This window comes from Strix aluco, chromosome 16 (assembly GCF_031877795.1).
Source record: "Strix aluco isolate bStrAlu1 chromosome 16, bStrAlu1.hap1, whole genome shotgun sequence".
NCBI classification, from domain to species: Eukaryota; Metazoa; Chordata; class Aves; order Strigiformes; family Strigidae; genus Strix; species Strix aluco.
The window spans coordinates 6,123,063-6,142,717 of record NC_133946.1 but is presented as its reverse complement, the minus strand read 5'-3'; the positions used below and the strand labels follow the sequence as shown (position 1 = coordinate 6,142,717).

General features: G+C 37.1%; 1 protein-coding gene across 1 annotated transcript in view; it reads right to left on the bottom strand.

Moving 5' to 3' along the window:
• Positions 1-19,655, bottom strand: part of LOC141931003 (uncharacterized) — a 79,081-nt gene that overhangs the window by 10,339 nt on the left and 49,087 nt on the right. Inside the window, exon 4 of the mRNA XM_074842608.1 lies at positions 5,183-5,309. Within this exon, the coding sequence (XP_074698709.1) occupies positions 5,183-5,309 (127 nt within the window). The remainder of the gene's footprint in view (positions 1-5,182; positions 5,310-19,655) is intronic.

The following is a 19,655-nucleotide window of genomic DNA, read 5'->3' as shown; positions in this document are numbered from 1 at the left end:
TCTTTTTTCTAAGTTAAATATGTGTGAATTTGTGGTTTTTTTAGTTTCCATTTTGATTGTAGTTTTATGAATAAATAATATTAGAGGTCTTTGTTCAAGCAAATGTGCAGATAGCTGTAAAATAAGTATCTAAGAAAGGACCATGTAAAGAAAGAGCAAGCAGCAGTTTCTAAATCCTCATGTTTAATATTAGTTTCTCTTTTGAATTGCCTGTTATTGTAACAGATTGGCTCCTGCAGATTTTTAGTTTACAAGCTAGGTTAAAAATCATAAGTAGTTCATGCTACTAAAATGCGCTTAAACAATATCTGCTAGTTTTTTATGTCTGACAGACTTGCAATTTCAACAGTCCAAAAATATTTAATTTACTATAATTTAAAAGCAGCTTCAAGTTACTAATAACTACATCCATATGTTTTTGCATGCTAGGATGGTGAATATATAGGCTAGCAAGATCTCAGTTGCTGAATACATCAACCTGAAAAAGTTAATCTGGAGGTTTTTTTAAATGAACAATTATTTCTATTGTTTCTCATTCAATGATTCAAATAGTATTTAAAACATATGAGTTGGAGCTCCTAAATCCTAAGATTTTATTTTTCAAAATAAGTATTTAAAAATGTTTTTTAAATATTAAAATTTAAATGTTAAAAAAAATGTTTTTAATCTTAAAATTGCCATCTCCACAATACGTAAGAAATACATAAATGGCTCCAGTTTCCAGGGGTTAAGACCACAACCCGAGTATCACAGCGTTTGTAGTAAAAATATGTTAGTGCCAACACTGGTTTGTGTTTAAGTTTAAAATGCCCAGTTTAATCAATTGTTAAACATCTGAGAAGAATGGAGACAGGGGTAGATCTTTTCTCTTACCTGTTCCAGTGGTGCCTCAAAGAAATCTGGGCGTAGGTCTGGGTATATGTGTCGTTGCCTGGGGGCACGTTCCAGCCTGGCAGAAGGGGTGCCCCTTGCCTAAGAGGGGGCTTGGGGACAGTGACACCTGGCTGCAGCCTTTGGCTTGCTAGGGGGCCCTGGGGCTAGTATTACAAGAAAGAATGGGGCATATTTACCTCTAAGTACAGATTGAATTATATTTCATGTTTATAATACTAATTTCTTCGAGGCTTGTATTTACTACATAGATGTCTTCTGCTCTGAACAGAAATATGATACCAGGGTGCTCCCATAAAACTTCTTCCAGACAAGATAAATTATAGTATGGAATGCTATTAGTGTGTTAGACTGAAATTAAATGACAAATGTCACAATAAATAAACAGAGTACAATAAGCTTGATAAAAATCAAAGCTTTCTGTTATCTACCAAGTTATCATCAGTTTATTGTGTATTGTAGCAGAAAGATGTCAGTCCAGTTCTTATCACTTTCAGGAAATGCCAATAGGCTGGTTGCACAAATCAAAGTTCACTCAAACATAATCCTTAATGAACTCATTATACCCTAAAATTGTGGATTGTTCCTCTACTAAGCACAGGAGGAAACTTTGTGTATTTTTCAGGTTTAGGTGAAGATTACTGTCAGGCTGATTCATTTAAAACAGGCAGAAAACTATGATTTTGCATTTAGCATCTTCAGTCATTTTCTTACTGGCTTGTGCAAAGTTCACAGAGGCTCCCTTAATGAAATTACTTGCAAGATCTCTGTCAAGCTTTCCAAAAAGCATCTATTGATTTTTAGATAACCCAAACCATTGAGTTCACAACTTTTTAACCTTTCTAGTGGGATAACCTAGCTGAGACACTGTGCTGTTTCTGATATTCAAGTCTGTCCCACCACATGACACTGTAGTCATAGACTTGTTCAGCTAGCTTGGGTTTCTCCATGTGGTAATAATTTGTTGTACTGATTTTTCTAATTCTTCCAAAGAGTTCAAGAAATAGTCTGTTTTCTCCAGAAGAAAGTCAAAATTAACAATTGATGTTCACTTCCTTGCCACTTTTCCCGTAGTTGCTCCGAGCCCAAATGCTTGTCCACCTGCTGTTTGATGCCAAGTCCCATTGAATCCTGCTGGGAGTTTATATAAACCCTGAAGGACAACGATGAATATTTGGCATATGCAATTACGCTTTTAAAAATACATTGTAAACCTAAATGGAAATAATCAATCTTTTTCCTTGAGAAGCAGCTAATAACCACTGAAAATGGAAATATAAACCTGCCAGAGTTTCCAATCTTGAAAAAATTACAAGCTCCTGTTAAAAACTCTTCCCATTTGTATAACACCTTTAGTTTTAATACATATTCAGCTTCAGACAAACTTCAGATTACTGAGTCTTGAAAGGGCACCCCTAAACAAGTAACTCCTACCCATAGGAGTATCTGATAACAACATCAACGTTTAAGCTGGCCAAGTCAATGTTTACCAGATGGTCATTGCATTGACACTTGCCAAAATAGGTCCCTTAGTAGAGACTTTTTTGTCATCTTACAGCTTTTCATGCTATTCTCAGATTGCTCCAACAGTTAAAAGAGGGATGCTACAGAAAAGCCAGCAAGACCATTATGCAGGAGCCTGATAAACTAGAAAGAAGATATCAGAGCAGGTTTTTTAGCAGGAATAGAGATGTAAATTACATAAATACGTTTTAGCTGTTATGAGGGGGGGGGGGGGGGGAAGAAAAATTTTATTTACTTCTGGTTTACTTGTGATTAATTTTTATGTGATTATTTTCCCACATTTGGAAAAGTTGAGAATCTTGAAGGATTGGGAAGGAGATGTGAGCTCAGCAAATGAAAAATATTGTTTAATTTCCACTGTGACCTGAATAGAGATCTGTATGTTTTCTCTGTGGCTTATTCATCCTCTCTACAAATGTGTTCTTCTCCCTTTAAGAAGAAAGTGAAGACACAAGAGCACACAGTGATGCTCATTCAATAACAGGTGAAGACAGGCTGGTGGACCAGAGAAACTTATTTTTTAGACAGTATCTGAAGCAAACGGGCTTGATTGAACAAGGAGACACCAAATCATGACAGAAGTAAGAGGGACATGAAGAAAAACTCTGGGGAAAACTAGGCAAGCTGTAGCAAGAGCAAGCCCTGCTTTTTGTTAAAAATTACATAAATGGCTAAGCGTGAAAGAGACCAGTGCTTCATTAGACCTGCAAAAGTGAACGCACTCCGGAGCACCAGCCCATGGACATGGGTGCAGGAAGGGAATTAGCCCCTGGCCTGGGCCCAAGTCCTGGCATAATGTTCTCTGCAACAAAGTGATGGAGGAAGGTAACTATGGTGTACATTCAATTACTGGTGTAAGGACAGTGCAGGGCATGTTGAAGCATCTCTGGAAAAGACTACTTTTCCCCCCTAAAATAGCACTTTGATTGTTCCTTAAAAAATAAAACAAAACCAACCAAACAAAAAAAACCAGGAAAAAATAAACAAACAAAAAAAAAACCACAAAAAGACCCCAAACCTCTTCAGTTATATGATACTTGTGTAGCTCTAAATATAAAAACATTTGTGCTAAGAAATTTCCTTGTACTTGTTTTGGAAGGTCATCTGATGCACAATGCCTTTTTCAAGAGTATTATGTGTTTTGCTCTCCATCTTTCTCTAAGGAGAGGAGAAAAATGGTAGTTTTATAACCACAAGGAAACTAGAATTTATCCTCAACCTTCTTCACAACATGGGATCAGAAATCACTCAAGCACAGATTAGCTGAAAAGGAATAAATTAAAGCTATATTGCTCTGTATAGACTAATAAATAAAATAAATGGCCATCATCCCAGATGAAATACTCAGATAAGTATTTGAAAAGTGCATCTACTTGGCGTTTGCTGCTGTGCTGCAGCTCCAAAGGAGATTCATTAAGTTGGAAACAATGCTCAGTATCTCTTTAACATTTTACTCTCATGATCATAGATTAATCATGTTCAAAATGCAGAATTTCTCTTTCTTGAGATACATTGTCCCTAGTCAGGAAGAAAAGTTGAACTATCCTCGTTTTTTGTAAAGGGAAAGCTGCAAATTTTGGTTTTCCAAAAGCCTGACTGAGCTTCATAGCATTTTCTCAATGGCATGTCACAGTGAAGTTCCTCCGAAAACAATATTCTGCTGCCCAACTTTTCTCCTGCTAAAGTTGCTTATTGAGCCCAATCACTTGTCTTGAAATCTTTTATGCTAGGGAGGCCTTTATGGTGTCACAGGAACTCAAATTTTCTTTCTTTTCTCAAATCTTTAACTATTTCTCCTCTTTTTTTATAGTTTCAGTTTATAATTTCAATTTATTCACTTTCAAATTATAGCAGTGCTCTCCTTTGCAAAGTTAGATTGTGCCTAAAAGAAGAAATTTCTGACTTTATTAAAAAAAACCCAAACCAAAAACCACCCCCATAAACCAAACCAAAAAAAGCAAACAAACCACTAATGAAACCTTTCCCCACCCTTTCCTCCTCCTTTGGAGCTGTATTGTATGCAATGACTGAACGTTTTTATTTCTGTTAAGTAACTGCTGGATTGCATCATGTTGCATCCTCAGAGAAGAAAATAAGGATGTTGGTAAATGTCTCCCTTGAAGCTGTTCCAAATTCTGGCTGTTTTATTTATTTAAGTTCTTTCTACCATCCCTCGGGCAATGTGATGATCAAAGACAAGCCAGAATATCCCAAGAATTAATTTTTACTATTTTAAATACTAAAGAACAGGAAAATTAAAAGCATGACAGAACAAAATCAATAAACTAAGATTATTTCAGATACATTCTCTTTGGGAATGCCTACAAAAGGTCAGATCTGCCTGCAATATGTTAACATATCCATTCCACAAATGATCTGCAGGTCTTATTTCATGTATACACCCATTATGAAGTTGGGCAAGGGAAATTTTATTTTCTTCTAATTAGCCTTTTGTAATAAGAATAACCTTTGTAAGAATACAAATGAGGAAAAAAAACCCACCAACTTTTGTTCATTCCTATATGAGCAAAACCATTATTTGTCAAAAGCTGCCCTAGGGGACACAACCATCAGATTAATTCCCTGTGCCTCCGTCTGCTTACCAAATGTTAAGCTTTATCTCCTGCAATAACCTCTAAGTGTTTCAGTATTTCACTGGAGGCACTTCTAATATTCCCCTATGCAGTGGAATTTCTGTTCTCCAAAAATCACTGCTAGGAAGAGTCAAGTCTAATCTCGCTGGCCACGCTTCGCAATCTCGTCTCACCGGTGCGTGTTGAAGGGAGGTTTGGCGCGACACCCGGCCGGCCGGGGATGCGGGGCCTTGCATGCGGTCGCATCTTCTAGTCTCTGTTGGTTTTCTCAGCTGGGGGCTGCAGCAGATGGGATGTTCCCTGCGAAACAGGAGGAGCAGGAGGATGAGAATAACTTGGGTTGGAGATTCGCGCAGAAGGGAAACATTTTTCCTCTCTAACTGGTCTCTAACTTTGTGGTGGTTAACTGTTCACTGGTGCAGTTTCATAATAGGCTGGTCTTGGAAATAGCTCAAGGGTTGGTTAAATGTATATTCAGCATATTTGCATGCTCCTTTGTTGTTGAGAAAATAACAGTATTTTATCTTTTATGTTTTAATTTTAACATCTTTAGCATTTTCTTTTTTTAATAACCTATTTCCTGAGCTTAACCTCCTAAGTTAAAACTATGTTTAAATTAATCCATACAGACTTATATTTTATATGCCTGTGTTTCCAACTATAAAGTTGGAATAAGTTTTTTATACATATTTAATCTTTTCAAAGCATCTTTTAAACTTAACAGTAATTCAAGAACCCATTGTAACTTCCCTTTTTAAATTACTTGGGTGGAAAACTCACTATTTTAACTTCCACGACGAGTGTGCTTAAATATTTCTAAAAAGATTTTTAATTACTGTAAAAAAAAGTTACTTAGCTGCTTAAAGCAATATAAAAGTGAAGCATTGAGTATTTTCAACTATTAATTTCACAATCCACATAACAAAACATCAGGTTATTGCAGACAGTTTGCATGTAATACTTGCAAATATACATATCCAAGAGAAACTATCAAAGCTAATGTGAAAGTATGAGATAAAGAGAAGTGATATATTTGGTACAATGTTTTCCAGTTGTTAGTGTTTTTCTTCAATTTTAAATAGTTTACAGTGCTTACAAAAGATCTACGTCTGATAAGACAATTTTTGGATTTGAGGTAGCCACTTTTGGTTGTAAAAGTGATATGAAAAATGCCTGAAGATAGATGTAGTTTAGTGAGACACAGTTTATGATTCCGATAATGTATCTCAGCTTTTTTTTGACACCACTACCGTATATGTGGATACATGTAGATAATACAGAGAATATTCTTGCATATTTAAGAAGTTAGGACTCTCAACGAAACTCAAGTTTCATTTCAGAGATGCATATTCCCTCTCCGTCTAACTAGTGTCTTGTTTAAAAGTACCTTGTACTTCGAAGACAGGGTTTCAGTGTAAATCAAAACATGATTTTCCCACCTATGGAAGAACATGTGTTGCTTATAAATAGAAGAAAGGTAAATAAAAACAGAATAAGTAACAGTTTTAGCATGTATGCTTCCAAAAAACAAGTAAAAGAGAACAGCAAAGAAAATTGAAGAGAAATAGTAGTAATAAAATCCTGCTTTTCAAAGACGTCACAAGCACAGTAGGGGATTACTGACAACAGTGGTTTATTTTTTCTTTCTTTCTTTTGGATGCTTTAGACTTTTCCTGTGGTGTAAACAAAAAGGAAAATATTCCTGGAATATTTTCTATTTGTCTGGACATCTAATTTAATGAAAAAGCAGCACTAAACATAAATAAGGATAGTTAAATTCTTCAGAGGTCAAAACCACAAGCAGGGACCTATTAGAGCACTAAGTTATATGAATTTCATTATTAAACATGCTGCTACTATAGCTACTCAGGGCTATAGGCCTATAGCTACTCCTGGGCTCAGGATTGTTTCTGGAACAGAAACCATCCAATCACATTGACACTTTCTTTTTTTACATACCTCGCATATGAAATGACACAAACCTATTGCCCTGCCACCATGTCAATCTCCTATTTCATAGTATTTTATTTCAGTTGAAAATTATGATATAGGATAAATTCTACCCGATTTAAATCTGACCACCACTTTTGAATGATGGCCAGAGAGCTCTTACTCTGACTGCTGAATAGGAGCAGTTAACCAAGCAGCTAGACAGCTTGTCTGTGCTCAGACCTAGGGCTCAGACATTACCTGCACTCACACATGGAGTTTGGTAATTCTGGCCAAAAGGAAGTCAGAGGAGGAATGGGACATTAATTTTATGACACCTTTCCAGTCCTATAGAGAAGTAAAGCAGGTAGCAATTTAATGACATTTTTGGACAAATGGCTTGGATAAATACCCTTATGTGCAATGACAGTCTTTTTGTATATCTATGTAGCCAATAATGTTTTTTTTCACACCATTCAACAGTAGGACTCTTCCAAGTGGCTCTTTTAGACCCATCCTGCAACTGTATATGTTTGTGTATGTGTACATATGGTTGTTCACATGTTATGTATGTATGTGTGCATATGGATGTACATATGTATAGGATGCATCTCTCGTCTCGTAACACAGACCTGTGCATGTATTCTTCGTGACTTTAATAATTTTGGTTTGGTTTTTAGTTTGTCCAGTAACGACTGTTTTAGAACCACATTTTAATCAGATGATAGTTTTAAAACTCCAATTAATCAGGAACTAAGAAAGGTAGCTCTTACATGGCTTGATTATGGACTGATTTACACCCTAAACAACCAATTTATGGATAAGCCAGGAAAGGACTTAGTATGTGGAAAGAAAGTATGGAACTGGAAGTTTTCTTTACTATAAAATGGATGGTACTGAAATATGCAAATATAACCTGTGTCTGCATCATTCTTTTTGCATCTTGTATGTCTTACGCTCATTAAGGAACCAAAGTTTGTGAGCAAACAAAGTGATAGCTGTATCAGTTATTGGGACACTTCCTGAAAGAAGCAAAGAACTTTGTTTCTTAACCTCATGCCACGGCATGTGCTTATGCTGTGAGCAAAGCAAAGCATCTTCCAACTTCATGGAACTTAACTGGCTGTCAGATAGTGTAAATGCTAACTCAGGGTTGGAGAAAGGTCTTCTGGTTTTTGTTTTTTCATGTAGAAATAGCGTTTTCTGAAGCACACCAGGCATGAGAACCAGTCACCTTTGCCATGCAACACTACATGTGGGGTTGCTATTGCCTTCTTTTCTGTAACAGCCCTGGATCCTGTTCTACAAATATGAATGAGCTACATTAGAATATTGTATTTGACTTCATAAATAAAGATAATTCCATATAAAAGTTGTATAAAACAAAATCTGCATGAAGACCTCTGCTTTAGATCTAGTCAGTGGAGAAAAATAGGCATTTCCTATGGAGTAAATCATCCCAATGCAATTTGTAAAAGAGATCATAAATAGGAGATACAGGAGGAGTACCCCAAGCACAAAATATTACTTCAGCTATGCAAAATTTGTTACCCATAACCAGGTAAATAGGCTAAACTCATATGTCTTAATAAAGGTACTTTAATAACAACTTATGATCAGCTCAAGCAGACTGCGTAACAGATGTCTTTTCTTTTTACTCTTTTCTAATTGTTGCACCTTATTTTTATAACTGTTATATACTACTTGCTTTAGGCTTCTGAAATAGCTTTTCCATTACTGGGATCTGATAAAACCCTAAAAAAAATTGCTCTAGTAACCATTAAGGACATGTTCTGTTAAGAGCGTTTAAATGAAGGAAGGGCTGCTTGAATGAGAGTATCCACACAGTAGTTTATTGTATTTTGCTCATGATTAGGAGATATAATGTGGAATTCAGAGCAATCGGGGACCTCCTCAAGTTACACCACACCCCTCTGCTATCTTGAGTTTGCATAGCATTCATCTCAGCGTGAAGGCTTAATCACCTGTCCCATAGGGATGCTACCATGTGCATGTGTCTCTGCAGTGGTTCACACGGAGTTTTGAAATCTGGAAAATTCATCTTCCACTTAACCGTGTGCTTTAGCAGTCTGGTGTGACAATGAAAATAAGATATTGTGTGTGTGCTGGGAGATGTGAAGTCAGGTTTCAGAATGTGGTTCGGTCTTAGAGATTTTGCCAGCTAAGCAGTGTCCGAGCTTTTATTTTTCTGTAAAGAGATTGATTTGGGGCGTGTTCCATCAAACAACAAATCAGTGCATGGTACAAGCAACTTAGCATGTTAGAAGAAATTTGCTGATTTCTCAAAAAGAGAAGTTAATGTATTTATAACAAGGGGCTAGGAGGATTTTAGCAATGGAAACACAGATAAAATACAACCTGTGTATCTGGGCATTTATTCAATATTGTTGGTCTAACTATTGTTACTAAGCATCATCTAAGAAAACCCTGCAGGACTGATACTAAATATTCTGGTATATCATTTATTGCAAAGATGTTTTCTTGGTAACACTTTGGTAGACATATAGCTCACACCAAAGGGTATTTGAGAGATTTCCTAAGGCAGTGGGATAATATGGAAGAAAAGTGAATGCCAGGAAAAATTAACTCTTCTTGAAATCCTATACATTACAGTGCTGTATTCCAGTGTTTAAACCTGTGTTTTCACTTAGCATGCTGGAGCTAACTAACCAGATAGCTGAATAGGTGGTTTGTCTTTGGCTTATGTACAGCTTGAGCATCCAGGCTAGTTAATGCCAAGTGAAACATTTTTTTGCCGTTGACTGTGCCAAGTACTATTTGCACCCACCAGCACGCTGGGACAGTGGTGCACAATTTGCCACTGTAGCAATGACCTCTGAGAGCCTGGGTAAATGGGATTCTGATGAAGTAAGCAGTAATGAAACATGGGTTTACTGAAGTGTTACTTGTTTGCTAGTTTGTACCTAAAAATGCTCATAAAGTCAGTATCAAGAACATGTTTGCCCTGTGGACTATAACTACACTTAGGAATGTCTTTAGAAGGATTTAAGCAACATACAAAGAACATCATACACATATATAATGTGTCTATATATATATAAACCCTACACAAGATTCTCATTTTGAGTAAGGCAGGGAGGGTGATGCACATGTCCTTTGTGCCTCCCTGTAAGGATGCCGTATCTGGAGACCAGCAGTGAGGGGACTGCTGCAGGCTGTTGAAAAACAGGCATTGAAAACACAAATGCAACTGTCACAATTCAGTGCACGCCAAGTATGGGAGGACTTTCTTTTAAGGTATACAGGAATGTAAATATTTTTGTAGATCCAAATCTTGATGGCAAAATGAAAGAAAACATGAAACTGGCAGAATTATAGATGTAAGCCACTTCTCAGCACGCCCTCCTTTACTTGGAAACACAGAGGTTAAGAATTCACATTTCTGGTCACTCCTTTGCTGTTCTAGTTGGGATTCTTTCTCTGAGTGTCCTTATAATGTCATTTCTTCTAGGTTTATTCTGGTCTCATGAGCCTGCCTGTGGGTTTCAGAGGCTCAAATTACTGTCAAAATATGTACCACCATATGCCAATATAACTTTAAAGAAGTCCATAATACAAGTATTAGTCATCAGCATTGCTTATTGGAGCGAAATAAGCTGTCACATACACCTTCCCACAAGGATGCAAAGCCATTTTGTAAGGCATTTGCATCAACTGACCAGAGCCAACAGTAGTTTTCTTTCTCAGTATTTGAATTATTTGGTGCTGGGGGGGGGGAAAAAAAAAAAAACACAAAAAAAAAAAAACACCAAACAAACAAAAAAAAGAAAACAACAAAAAAAAACCCTTTAAGAATTAGTTTACTAGCTCCTACTATATTTGCTGGAGAGTCCCTTCGGATCTCCTTCAATATCTCACTCAGTGCAACACACGCCATGCTTTCATTTTGTGGCTTATCTGAACATCCTGAACCCTTTTCCCATCTCTGTTACAAATTTCCTTTCCTGTATATCTTATAAAGAGGGATCACTGCCTTTTTCCACCATGTCCAGTTGGTAACTGTGATGTTAAGAATCCTTCAACTGCCAGGAGTTCTCCTTCCTCTTATAAGGCTTCACCATGGCCATGCAGGTATTTTGGAGCTCTTTGTCCACAAGGCTCACATTTCATAGCTCTCTTGCTTTCTCAGAATTATACTCTTTTCAGTTTGTAGCACTTCTGTGTTATCCTTTAATGTAAGTACTCAGTTTACATGCTGCTAAAATTTTATCTTCTCTGTGGAAGAGCTCTTCAGCATCTGTCAGTTGTTCTTTAGAACCAAAATAATTTCTTAGTAATTTTCTGTGCTAACAGTCTAGTTCCTCTTTATCTAAGGCAAAGCCACGTAATGCAGTGAAGCTTCCTATTTGATTATCAGTTGAACCCTCCGAATTCTTGCACTTTTCTCCTTCAAAAATATACTGAAGCTCTTCACTACCTATTTTTGTGTGTGTGTGTAGCTGACATAAAGTGTATAACTGGAAATAATACAGAAAAGCTCTACAGAAGATCTACATGTATTCTTTTTTCCTAGTAATCTAAATTTAGCAGACTGCCCCTATTACAACTCCTTGCATCATTATTCAGAAGATTTATCATGACTAGAGACTTTCTTCCACAGCTTCACTAGAAGTTTATCTTGCAGTTGAATCTGTTACTTGTATGCATTGTATGAAAACTGCTCAGACTTGCATGACAGCCATTTTTTTATTATTAGACCATTAATAATTCATTCTTCTTATGTGCTTGCATAACAGTGTCTGAGTTTCATAAATATCTCTGAAATTTTAAGAGCTATAAAAACAAGTAGTCCTTAGGGAAGCTTTGTGAATGCTTTTTGCTAGCCTATTATTTAGATATGTCAAACCAAATTGGGAACCCAAATTTCACCACCCAGGTTTGGAAATGGCTTGTTTAAAGTATGTTTACATTGCTACTGAGGTAGAAAAGGAACAGATCTGCAGAGTAAGACAATGGGTGCTGAGGACATGATATCAAAACTGGTACACATTTGGTGGGGATTTATTCTGGTCCACTTCCAAGTTCCTCTATGGAGTTTGCCATGCTATTAATTTACTCGTCTAGATAATTCTCTTGTTAAGATCCCCAGGGACTAATTAGGCATTAGTGCTGCCACAGACAAGCATTACATGGTGGGGCTGGGGCACAGGGAAGGGAGGGGATGCCCCAGTGCTTGGGGCCAGGCCAGAGGAGAGCACCTGCAGGGCTACCAGGCTCCCAAACTCCTCTTACCCTGGGCAGCTGGAGTGAGGCTGCAGGTCCAGTTGGAGCTTTAACAGGCATCCATGGATATGAGGGCTGTGGTGATACTTCAAACTGCTGCAGAGTTTCTGGGTGTACATCATCCCATGCAGCAACCCATAGCTGGGATTATTCTGGATATTCCCAAGCCCACCAAAACAGGCACATGGCTGATTGGACTGAGTAGAACTGCTGGGTAGGAGACAGCTGCACAGCCTCCTAAAAGATTATAGCCTTTTTTTTTTTTTTTTCCTTTTTATTATTTTCTAACCCGCAATAACTAAATAGATTCATCTTCTCAGTGCTCTCTTGATAATGAATAACCTACACTGTTCCTGTCATGTATGGTGCAGTTCTCCTTGCTTCCCACTGCACACACACCCCCATGTCTACCTGAGCAAAATTTTTACTGGAGATTCTCATCAGCCAAAAAGCCTTTCAGCCACTATTGGGAAGGAACAATGGCCTTTGGATAGTAGTCAATTTATCCTGACAGGTTGTACTAAATGAAGTTTACATTTTGTTTTTCAGAAGGAAAAAATATAAAATGTGTATTTTATATTAAAGATACAAATGAAATGACATGCCAAGTGTTACCTCCTGTCATAAAGTGTAATTGTGCATATTCAGCAGTTTTTCCATGCCTGTATTGGAATGTCTTCACCCAAGTCAGATTGTTTCCACATACATCTCTGTCAGGTTTTCATTCATTCAGCCAGAGAAGTTTAGGTAATGAATTTTACAATATGTAGGTGAAAGGTAATACTTAAAATATCTGGAGCAAATTATTTTTTTGAAGACACACTGATGTGAATCTGGAGTTATCTTAATGTCCTAAGTATCCATTTTATAGTAAATATTGTAATTAATTGTATTTATAAGAAGCTGAAATTTACTTCAGCTTTCCCTATTCTTTTACTTTAAACATCAGTCTTCATAAATATGGTTAAAATTCCATGGATTAGATTTTTATTCTCCCCCCAAAAGCATGGATTTCCCTTCTTCATTTTATGAAGAGTTTAGAACCAGATATTTTTCCTTTCAGCTTACCAAGGGATTAATAATATAAAACTTGGCAAGGAAATTGCTGTCTGCAAACTGGAGTGAATATTACTTGATGTAATCCAGATATAACAGTTCCTTGTGCAAGCTGTACCTTTTGCAGCATAAAGAACATAGGAATGGTTTAGTGGCCTGTGCAAATAAAAAGGAAGCAACTTGAATTTCTAAGCATGAAGGAGGGCTTTTTTCCCCTGCTTAGGCAAGGTATATTTAACACTGAGAAAATAGGATTTAAAAATAGTTCCAGTTTGGGGTAAAAAAAAAAAAAATCCACTTGAAAGAATACAAAATATGGGGGTGTTTTGGTTTTTTGTTGGGGTTTTTTTTGCCTTCCAATTTTATGTTTGCTCTGGACTGAGGAAATTCAAATCTCAGTGGTTGCCATGCCTTTTTGAATTAAAATGAAATCAGCAGTTTTGGACTGTGAATGAAAGCACACCAGTAGCAGCTGAAATCTAGAGGTAGACAAGATCTAGAAGGATACACTACATCCCTTGCTCATAAGTACTCCTGAGATGGGAGCAGGGGGGGAAGCTGTCACCATGCTTTATATCAAAATGTTGTCAGTGTGAAGTGTGATGTCAGAGCACATGTTCGAGCTTCGTCACCTTCTGTTTCCCTGGAAATGCAGTCCTAAAATGGAGGCGTTGCTCCCTTCCGCACACATGCGGCTCAAAAGAAATATATGTCTTTGTAGCCTCAAATGCTTCCTCAGCTGGTATGCAAGAGGGTTGCCGATTATACTGTTGTTAATCAACCATCTTTTTAATCTAAACCTCAGAGTTATTTTCCCTATACATACTAAATCACCTTTCTGAAGCTTTTTTCTTTTTTTTTTTTTTTTTTCACATACTGAACTATCAGTACTTTCCTGTCTATACAGCAAAAATGTGCACAATCATTTGAATTTGATCCAAGGAGCTCAAGTTCTGCTTTATATATCATTTGTTTGTACCAGTCAATATCTGCAAAATATCTTTCTTCATCCTCAAGAAGGGGAAAATGGATCAGCTACTTAGCTCTGGGTAGTCTTGTTTTTACGTTTTTCTGGTGCTTAGCGTTCATTAATACGGGTGTATAAATTCATCTCATCACAGCAAACTGCTTATCTCAGAGTGCTTGAGTAGTGGATATGAACCACGATACAATACAGTTGTGATCTCACCTCCAAAAGTTGTTAAATCTTTGCCTCCAAGCTGAAGATGTGACCCTGTGTAAAAATGGTTTGCTGCCTTTCTGCAAGCACATTGCTCTAACGCCTTTGAACAGAAGCTGCCAGCTGTGTGTTTTATTAATAGAAACCAATTCTCTGAAATGCATTAGCTTGCTTGCCCAGCTAAGGACAATCTCCTTCATTCATGTGCAGAATATAAATTAAAAAAAAAAAAAAAAAGAGCAGCACAAGGTAGTAAAATTAGCCAGACAAAAAGAAAAAAGAGGAGGCATGTTCCAGTTCTATCACTTAATAAAGCACAGACATCCAAAAAATGAGGAAAAGGGGTGCACAAGGTTTTTTACAGGCTTTGGAGAATTTTGCTGTAATTTGCCAATGGATTTGGTAGGTTTTATGTTCACAAACACTCATCTGTTCACTGAAACACATATGCATTTTGGCAACAGGTACATCACGTGATACACACCTTCTGCTGAGGTTTTTGGGTGCTGTCTTCAATAAACGTTAACAGCAGCTGCATATAGTGCTTACTGCTGCACTGCCTAAAAATTATAGTTGTTATGGTATACTGTTATATACTTTAGTTATTTTTTTCCTACAAATAAGTCAAATGTATGCTTAATGTTGTAATAAAACAGAAACAAAAAATAGTCCTTGATTACACTCTTGGAGAAATAAATGCGAGCATATTATTTAAGATCAAGCCCATAGATAATAGAACTTTGTAGGGACGTCATTTGTTGCTAAATACTAAAAGTTATTTTGAAATTTCTTTAATTTTGATTGATTATTAAGTGCTACACATTATTGGAACTCATAGCATATAATTTCTTGATATCTCTTCCATTAAATGCTACAACAAAAACATACTTAAATTATACTTTCTCTCCTTTCACTGATCTGGTAAAATATTAACATGTTTAACAGAATGAAACAGATTTTTCTTTATATATGTATATAAAATAATATAATATATCTAGTATATAGTACATCTAGTATATAGTATGTATAGTGTGTGGGTATAGATATGTGTGTGCATGTGTGTATGTATATCGTTATTCCAAAAACTTTAATTTTTGAGAGACAATGGGATCTTTTCTGTACATGTTATTAACTGTTTATGCAAAAAAACTTTGTAGTCTGGAAATCTCTTGAAGAGGACATCAGGAGGAGATATTTTTTATTAAGTTCCAGAAAAAGCCTAGAGAATTTATTTGAACTATTAGGATTTTTCTTTTCTTAAGGAAAAAGAGTAGTGTTGATTTTGGGCTAAAATTCCTCCAAATGTTATGTATAGTTGCAAATTCAGCAAAGTATTTTAGCACATGTCCATGCCCATTTCCAATACCATTTCAAACAGTGCTTCACTTGGACTCCTTATGCAATCAGTATACTCCGGCACCACAGTCTCATACATTCTTGCATCCATTTTGCTCTAACTATCCCTCTCCAAAAGGGAGTGCTCCACACTTTAGGAAACACTGAACTGAATACTAATTTTTACATCCACATCATGAAGAAGGAGGAAAAAAAACCATTCCTAGCAGGATGGGGGCCTAACTTTCATTCTCAGTGTCAGAGGGAGTACTCTCCTATGTAAAAATAAACACGTATCTGTCTTTGTAATGTGTTTAAAATTCAGTTGTATTGAAAGTTTTTTGTAGAGGGGTGTACCTGCAAAGTTAGGCAGAAAGACTTTATTTACCTGAATGCATTCTGAAGCCATTGCATCTTGCAATTCTTTCAAGCAGCTGCCTTTCCTCCTAAAGCATCTGCCTCTGTTAAATATTGTTGTTTTCTTTCTTTGGCACTTATGCTTGGTACTTGATTCATTCATTGTTGTTATTATTTGCAAAAGTAGCCTCTTTAAATTTTATCATCATTGTAAGCAAAACAAATCATATACATTTCCATAACGTACAACTGCTGCACTTAATGCTCATTTTTCACTCATGGTTTGTTTAGTTTTTTGTTGGCATTTTGCATACTCAGGCCTTTTTTAGTGAGTGGGATGATAGATGTCCTGCACACTTGGGGCAGTGGCTGGCTGAAAGCAATTTAGCAATAACCGCATAGTTGTGACTCCAGCTTAAAAACCCTACAAGAACTTTTTTTCACCCTTCAGTTACATTTCTTTAAACAATACAGCACAAATACAAGGACTTGTAGTCAGATCTGGCACGATGGGTGGTTGTTGCTGTGCTTTTAATACTGGCACCATTAGAGGCACGTCAGTGACTATGGCTATAATGTGACCCTGCAAGGTCTTCCATGGCAGAAAGAAATGGATGCAGGCTGAAACCTTTATGTTATTTTGAATCTGTGTTTTCACTTTGTTATTTTTGCTGTAATAAATAGAGAAACTTTTCAGTGGTGGTGAACTTGTCAGGACCAACTGCACTGAAATCAAAGGTAATGTCTTAAACTACTCACGCAAAGCTCAGGATCACGTTTTGCCAAGACTGTAAGGCTGCTTGTGTCATTAGAAAAATGACAATTGTGTAACTGAAGGAGGATAATTGCATATATGAATTTTCTTATATATGTGAAAATTGGTTTGTGTTCATAGTTATAACCGTTCCTCAGGCATAGAACTCCACATGCTCTTCCTTACTGAAATGACTTTACAAGCTGAGGTTTTTGCCATACTGATGAAAAGTTTGTGAATAATAATAGAAAAATACATAAAAATCCATTTTATTGTCATGTAACAAATCTTCTATTCCCTTTTTGTGAGATTATGTTGCTATATGTAGCACATTTTAATAGAATGACAAATGTAAGACAACTGTTTTCCTACTTGTATCGGGGTGTTGAGGGTGATTGGAGCTTTCTAGGAATGGGCCTGTGTGGAACCAAAACCTGCCTTTTTGTGCCTTATTATGTCATTTGAAAGAAGTCTAGCTGGTGTCAGAGAGGGGAGGAGATATTCACTGGTTCATACACATCAAAAATTTGATTTTGTCCTCCTGAACTGAAAAACTTGTGTTGGTTAAATCTATCCTGCTTTCCCTCCCACCCAAACACATAAATTAGTATGAGCTGAAGGGAAGGACACCGCAGTCCAATGAATTCCTTTAGTGAGTTTAACGAGCTTTGAATTAGGTCCTGTGGTAATCGTAATGCAAATAGCAGCAGACCTTTTGAGATGCTCACTGTTTGGTAACAAAAATGCAGTTCACTTTGTGGTCAAAACACCAGACTCCAAAACAGACTGCAACTTGGTTTGGATAATTCGATAGTTTGCCAGACATTTATTTTATTTGCTCTAAAACTACACGAGTGCATTTGCCTACAGGGTTTATATAAAATAGGCAATGTCTAACGTTGGCAAGTAATAGGCTGCAATAGATGAGCAGACTGAGGGCTCCTAGACCTACATCATCAGCAATTTGTGTGTCAAGGCTTTCTCTTTTGATCCTAACTAAAATGCTAGTGGAGGCACAACCATGACAGAATTCTAACTGGATCCCCTTTAGTAACAAATGAAAAGGTTTTTATTTCAGAAGCATTTCCGTCTTCCTTTTTTATTTGATAGTGCACTCCTCACAAGTTAAAGGTGCCAATTTAATTTGTATTCTTTAGTTTAATTTAATATAATTTACCAAGAAAGTGAGCATCTTAAGGCTGGAATTGAATTTCTTTCAGGGTGGAAATGCCTAGTACGTCATGGGTCTAACAGGAAACTAGTAATAAAAAGTATTGATTATGATGGGATAAATGTCCCCAGAGCCATGTATGCATCATCCTGCTCCCAGCAGTCATTTAGCTAGAACAGAGGTAACAGAAAAAGCAAACCCAGATGTTTTCTAGAATGACTAAAACCCTCTGCTACTCTCCAATTCTTCATACATGCTCTCACAATCACATTTCTTCTTAAAATCTCTGATACTAACACATTTATGGGGACTGTATTAGCCTTCCTGATTTTTTCTCCTTTGCTTCAATCTGTTAAAAATTGACACCAATTACATCTCCTTTCCTTCTACATACACCATGCCCCATTCCTCTGAAAATTTCTCCTTTATTAATACACAAATTTAAACTCATCATTTTCCTGTCAGTTTAGTACGACTGGTTGCTCACCTTCAAGACCTTTGGTAGGTTTCTCAACTGTGCCGTTACAGTAAGCATGACACAAATGGCTCTAAACTGCCTCTTGTGTTCCCTGTCTTTGGGACCATAGCAGTTAGCTTTGGATGTGGGTGTTTGCCTGTCACCCAGAAGAGCTTCAGCTGCTTTTTTATGGCAGATCAGTGTCAAAAGGACAGAGCAGGATCAAACATCATCACCTCCTTGTACCATGGCTTGTGCAGATTTGTACTGTAGTCTCTGGACACAGAACATGCTCTAGTTTTATTTTTATTTACAGTCCTTAACATCTTTCATGGGAGAGTAAGGATTCCCCTCTGTCTTCTTTTGAAGCCTTCACTTTAAAGCATTTTTTTCCCAAGAGCTGCCTCAGAAAAAACAGAGGAATGTGCTCTGTAAAGCCCAGCAGTTGCCCAATGAGTTGCCACTGCACAGCAATAACGAGACATCAAGTTCAGAAACTCAGAAGTGAGTGTTTCCAGTTGCAGAATATTGCAGTCCTGGCACTTGGCCACCAGCCTGTGCTCAGGCTGTTTTCATTTGTGCTGAATGTAAAAGAATATGAGGATGTTTATTCTAGGTTTTTTTCTGAGTGAGCAAGTCCTGATGGTGGGGCTGCATTGAGGTTAAGTACAACTTTACTTTTTATTCTATAATTAGTGGAGAAGGGATCTGGTAATAAAAGAGTGGAAAGAAGAAAGGACTGAGCAGTGCAGTGTTCACATGGATTAAAGGTTTACTTTGGCAAAGTTCACGAGCATGACGTGTACTTGCATCACAGGTGTTTTCCCAAAGCATCTCGGCTGCCTAGACAAGATGTAATGGCAGCAACTCCGTGTGCTCCCTCCTGCTGGAGTAGAGCCAATATTTGGCTTAGCCACAAAATAACTTGTTCAGAAAATTTTTTAAAAAGGAGAAAAAAAAAAGAAAAAAAAACCTCCACCATGCTGTACTCTCAATTGCTTTCAATTGCAAAAGTGATTCTTGGGGCCAGGATTATTCTGATTTAGGCTGTCAGAGTTCACTCCATCATCACAGAAAACATAATCCTGAAGCTCAAGTCCAAGGCAGAGGGAGAAGATCCAGGGTCTCCTCTGAGCTTTGAG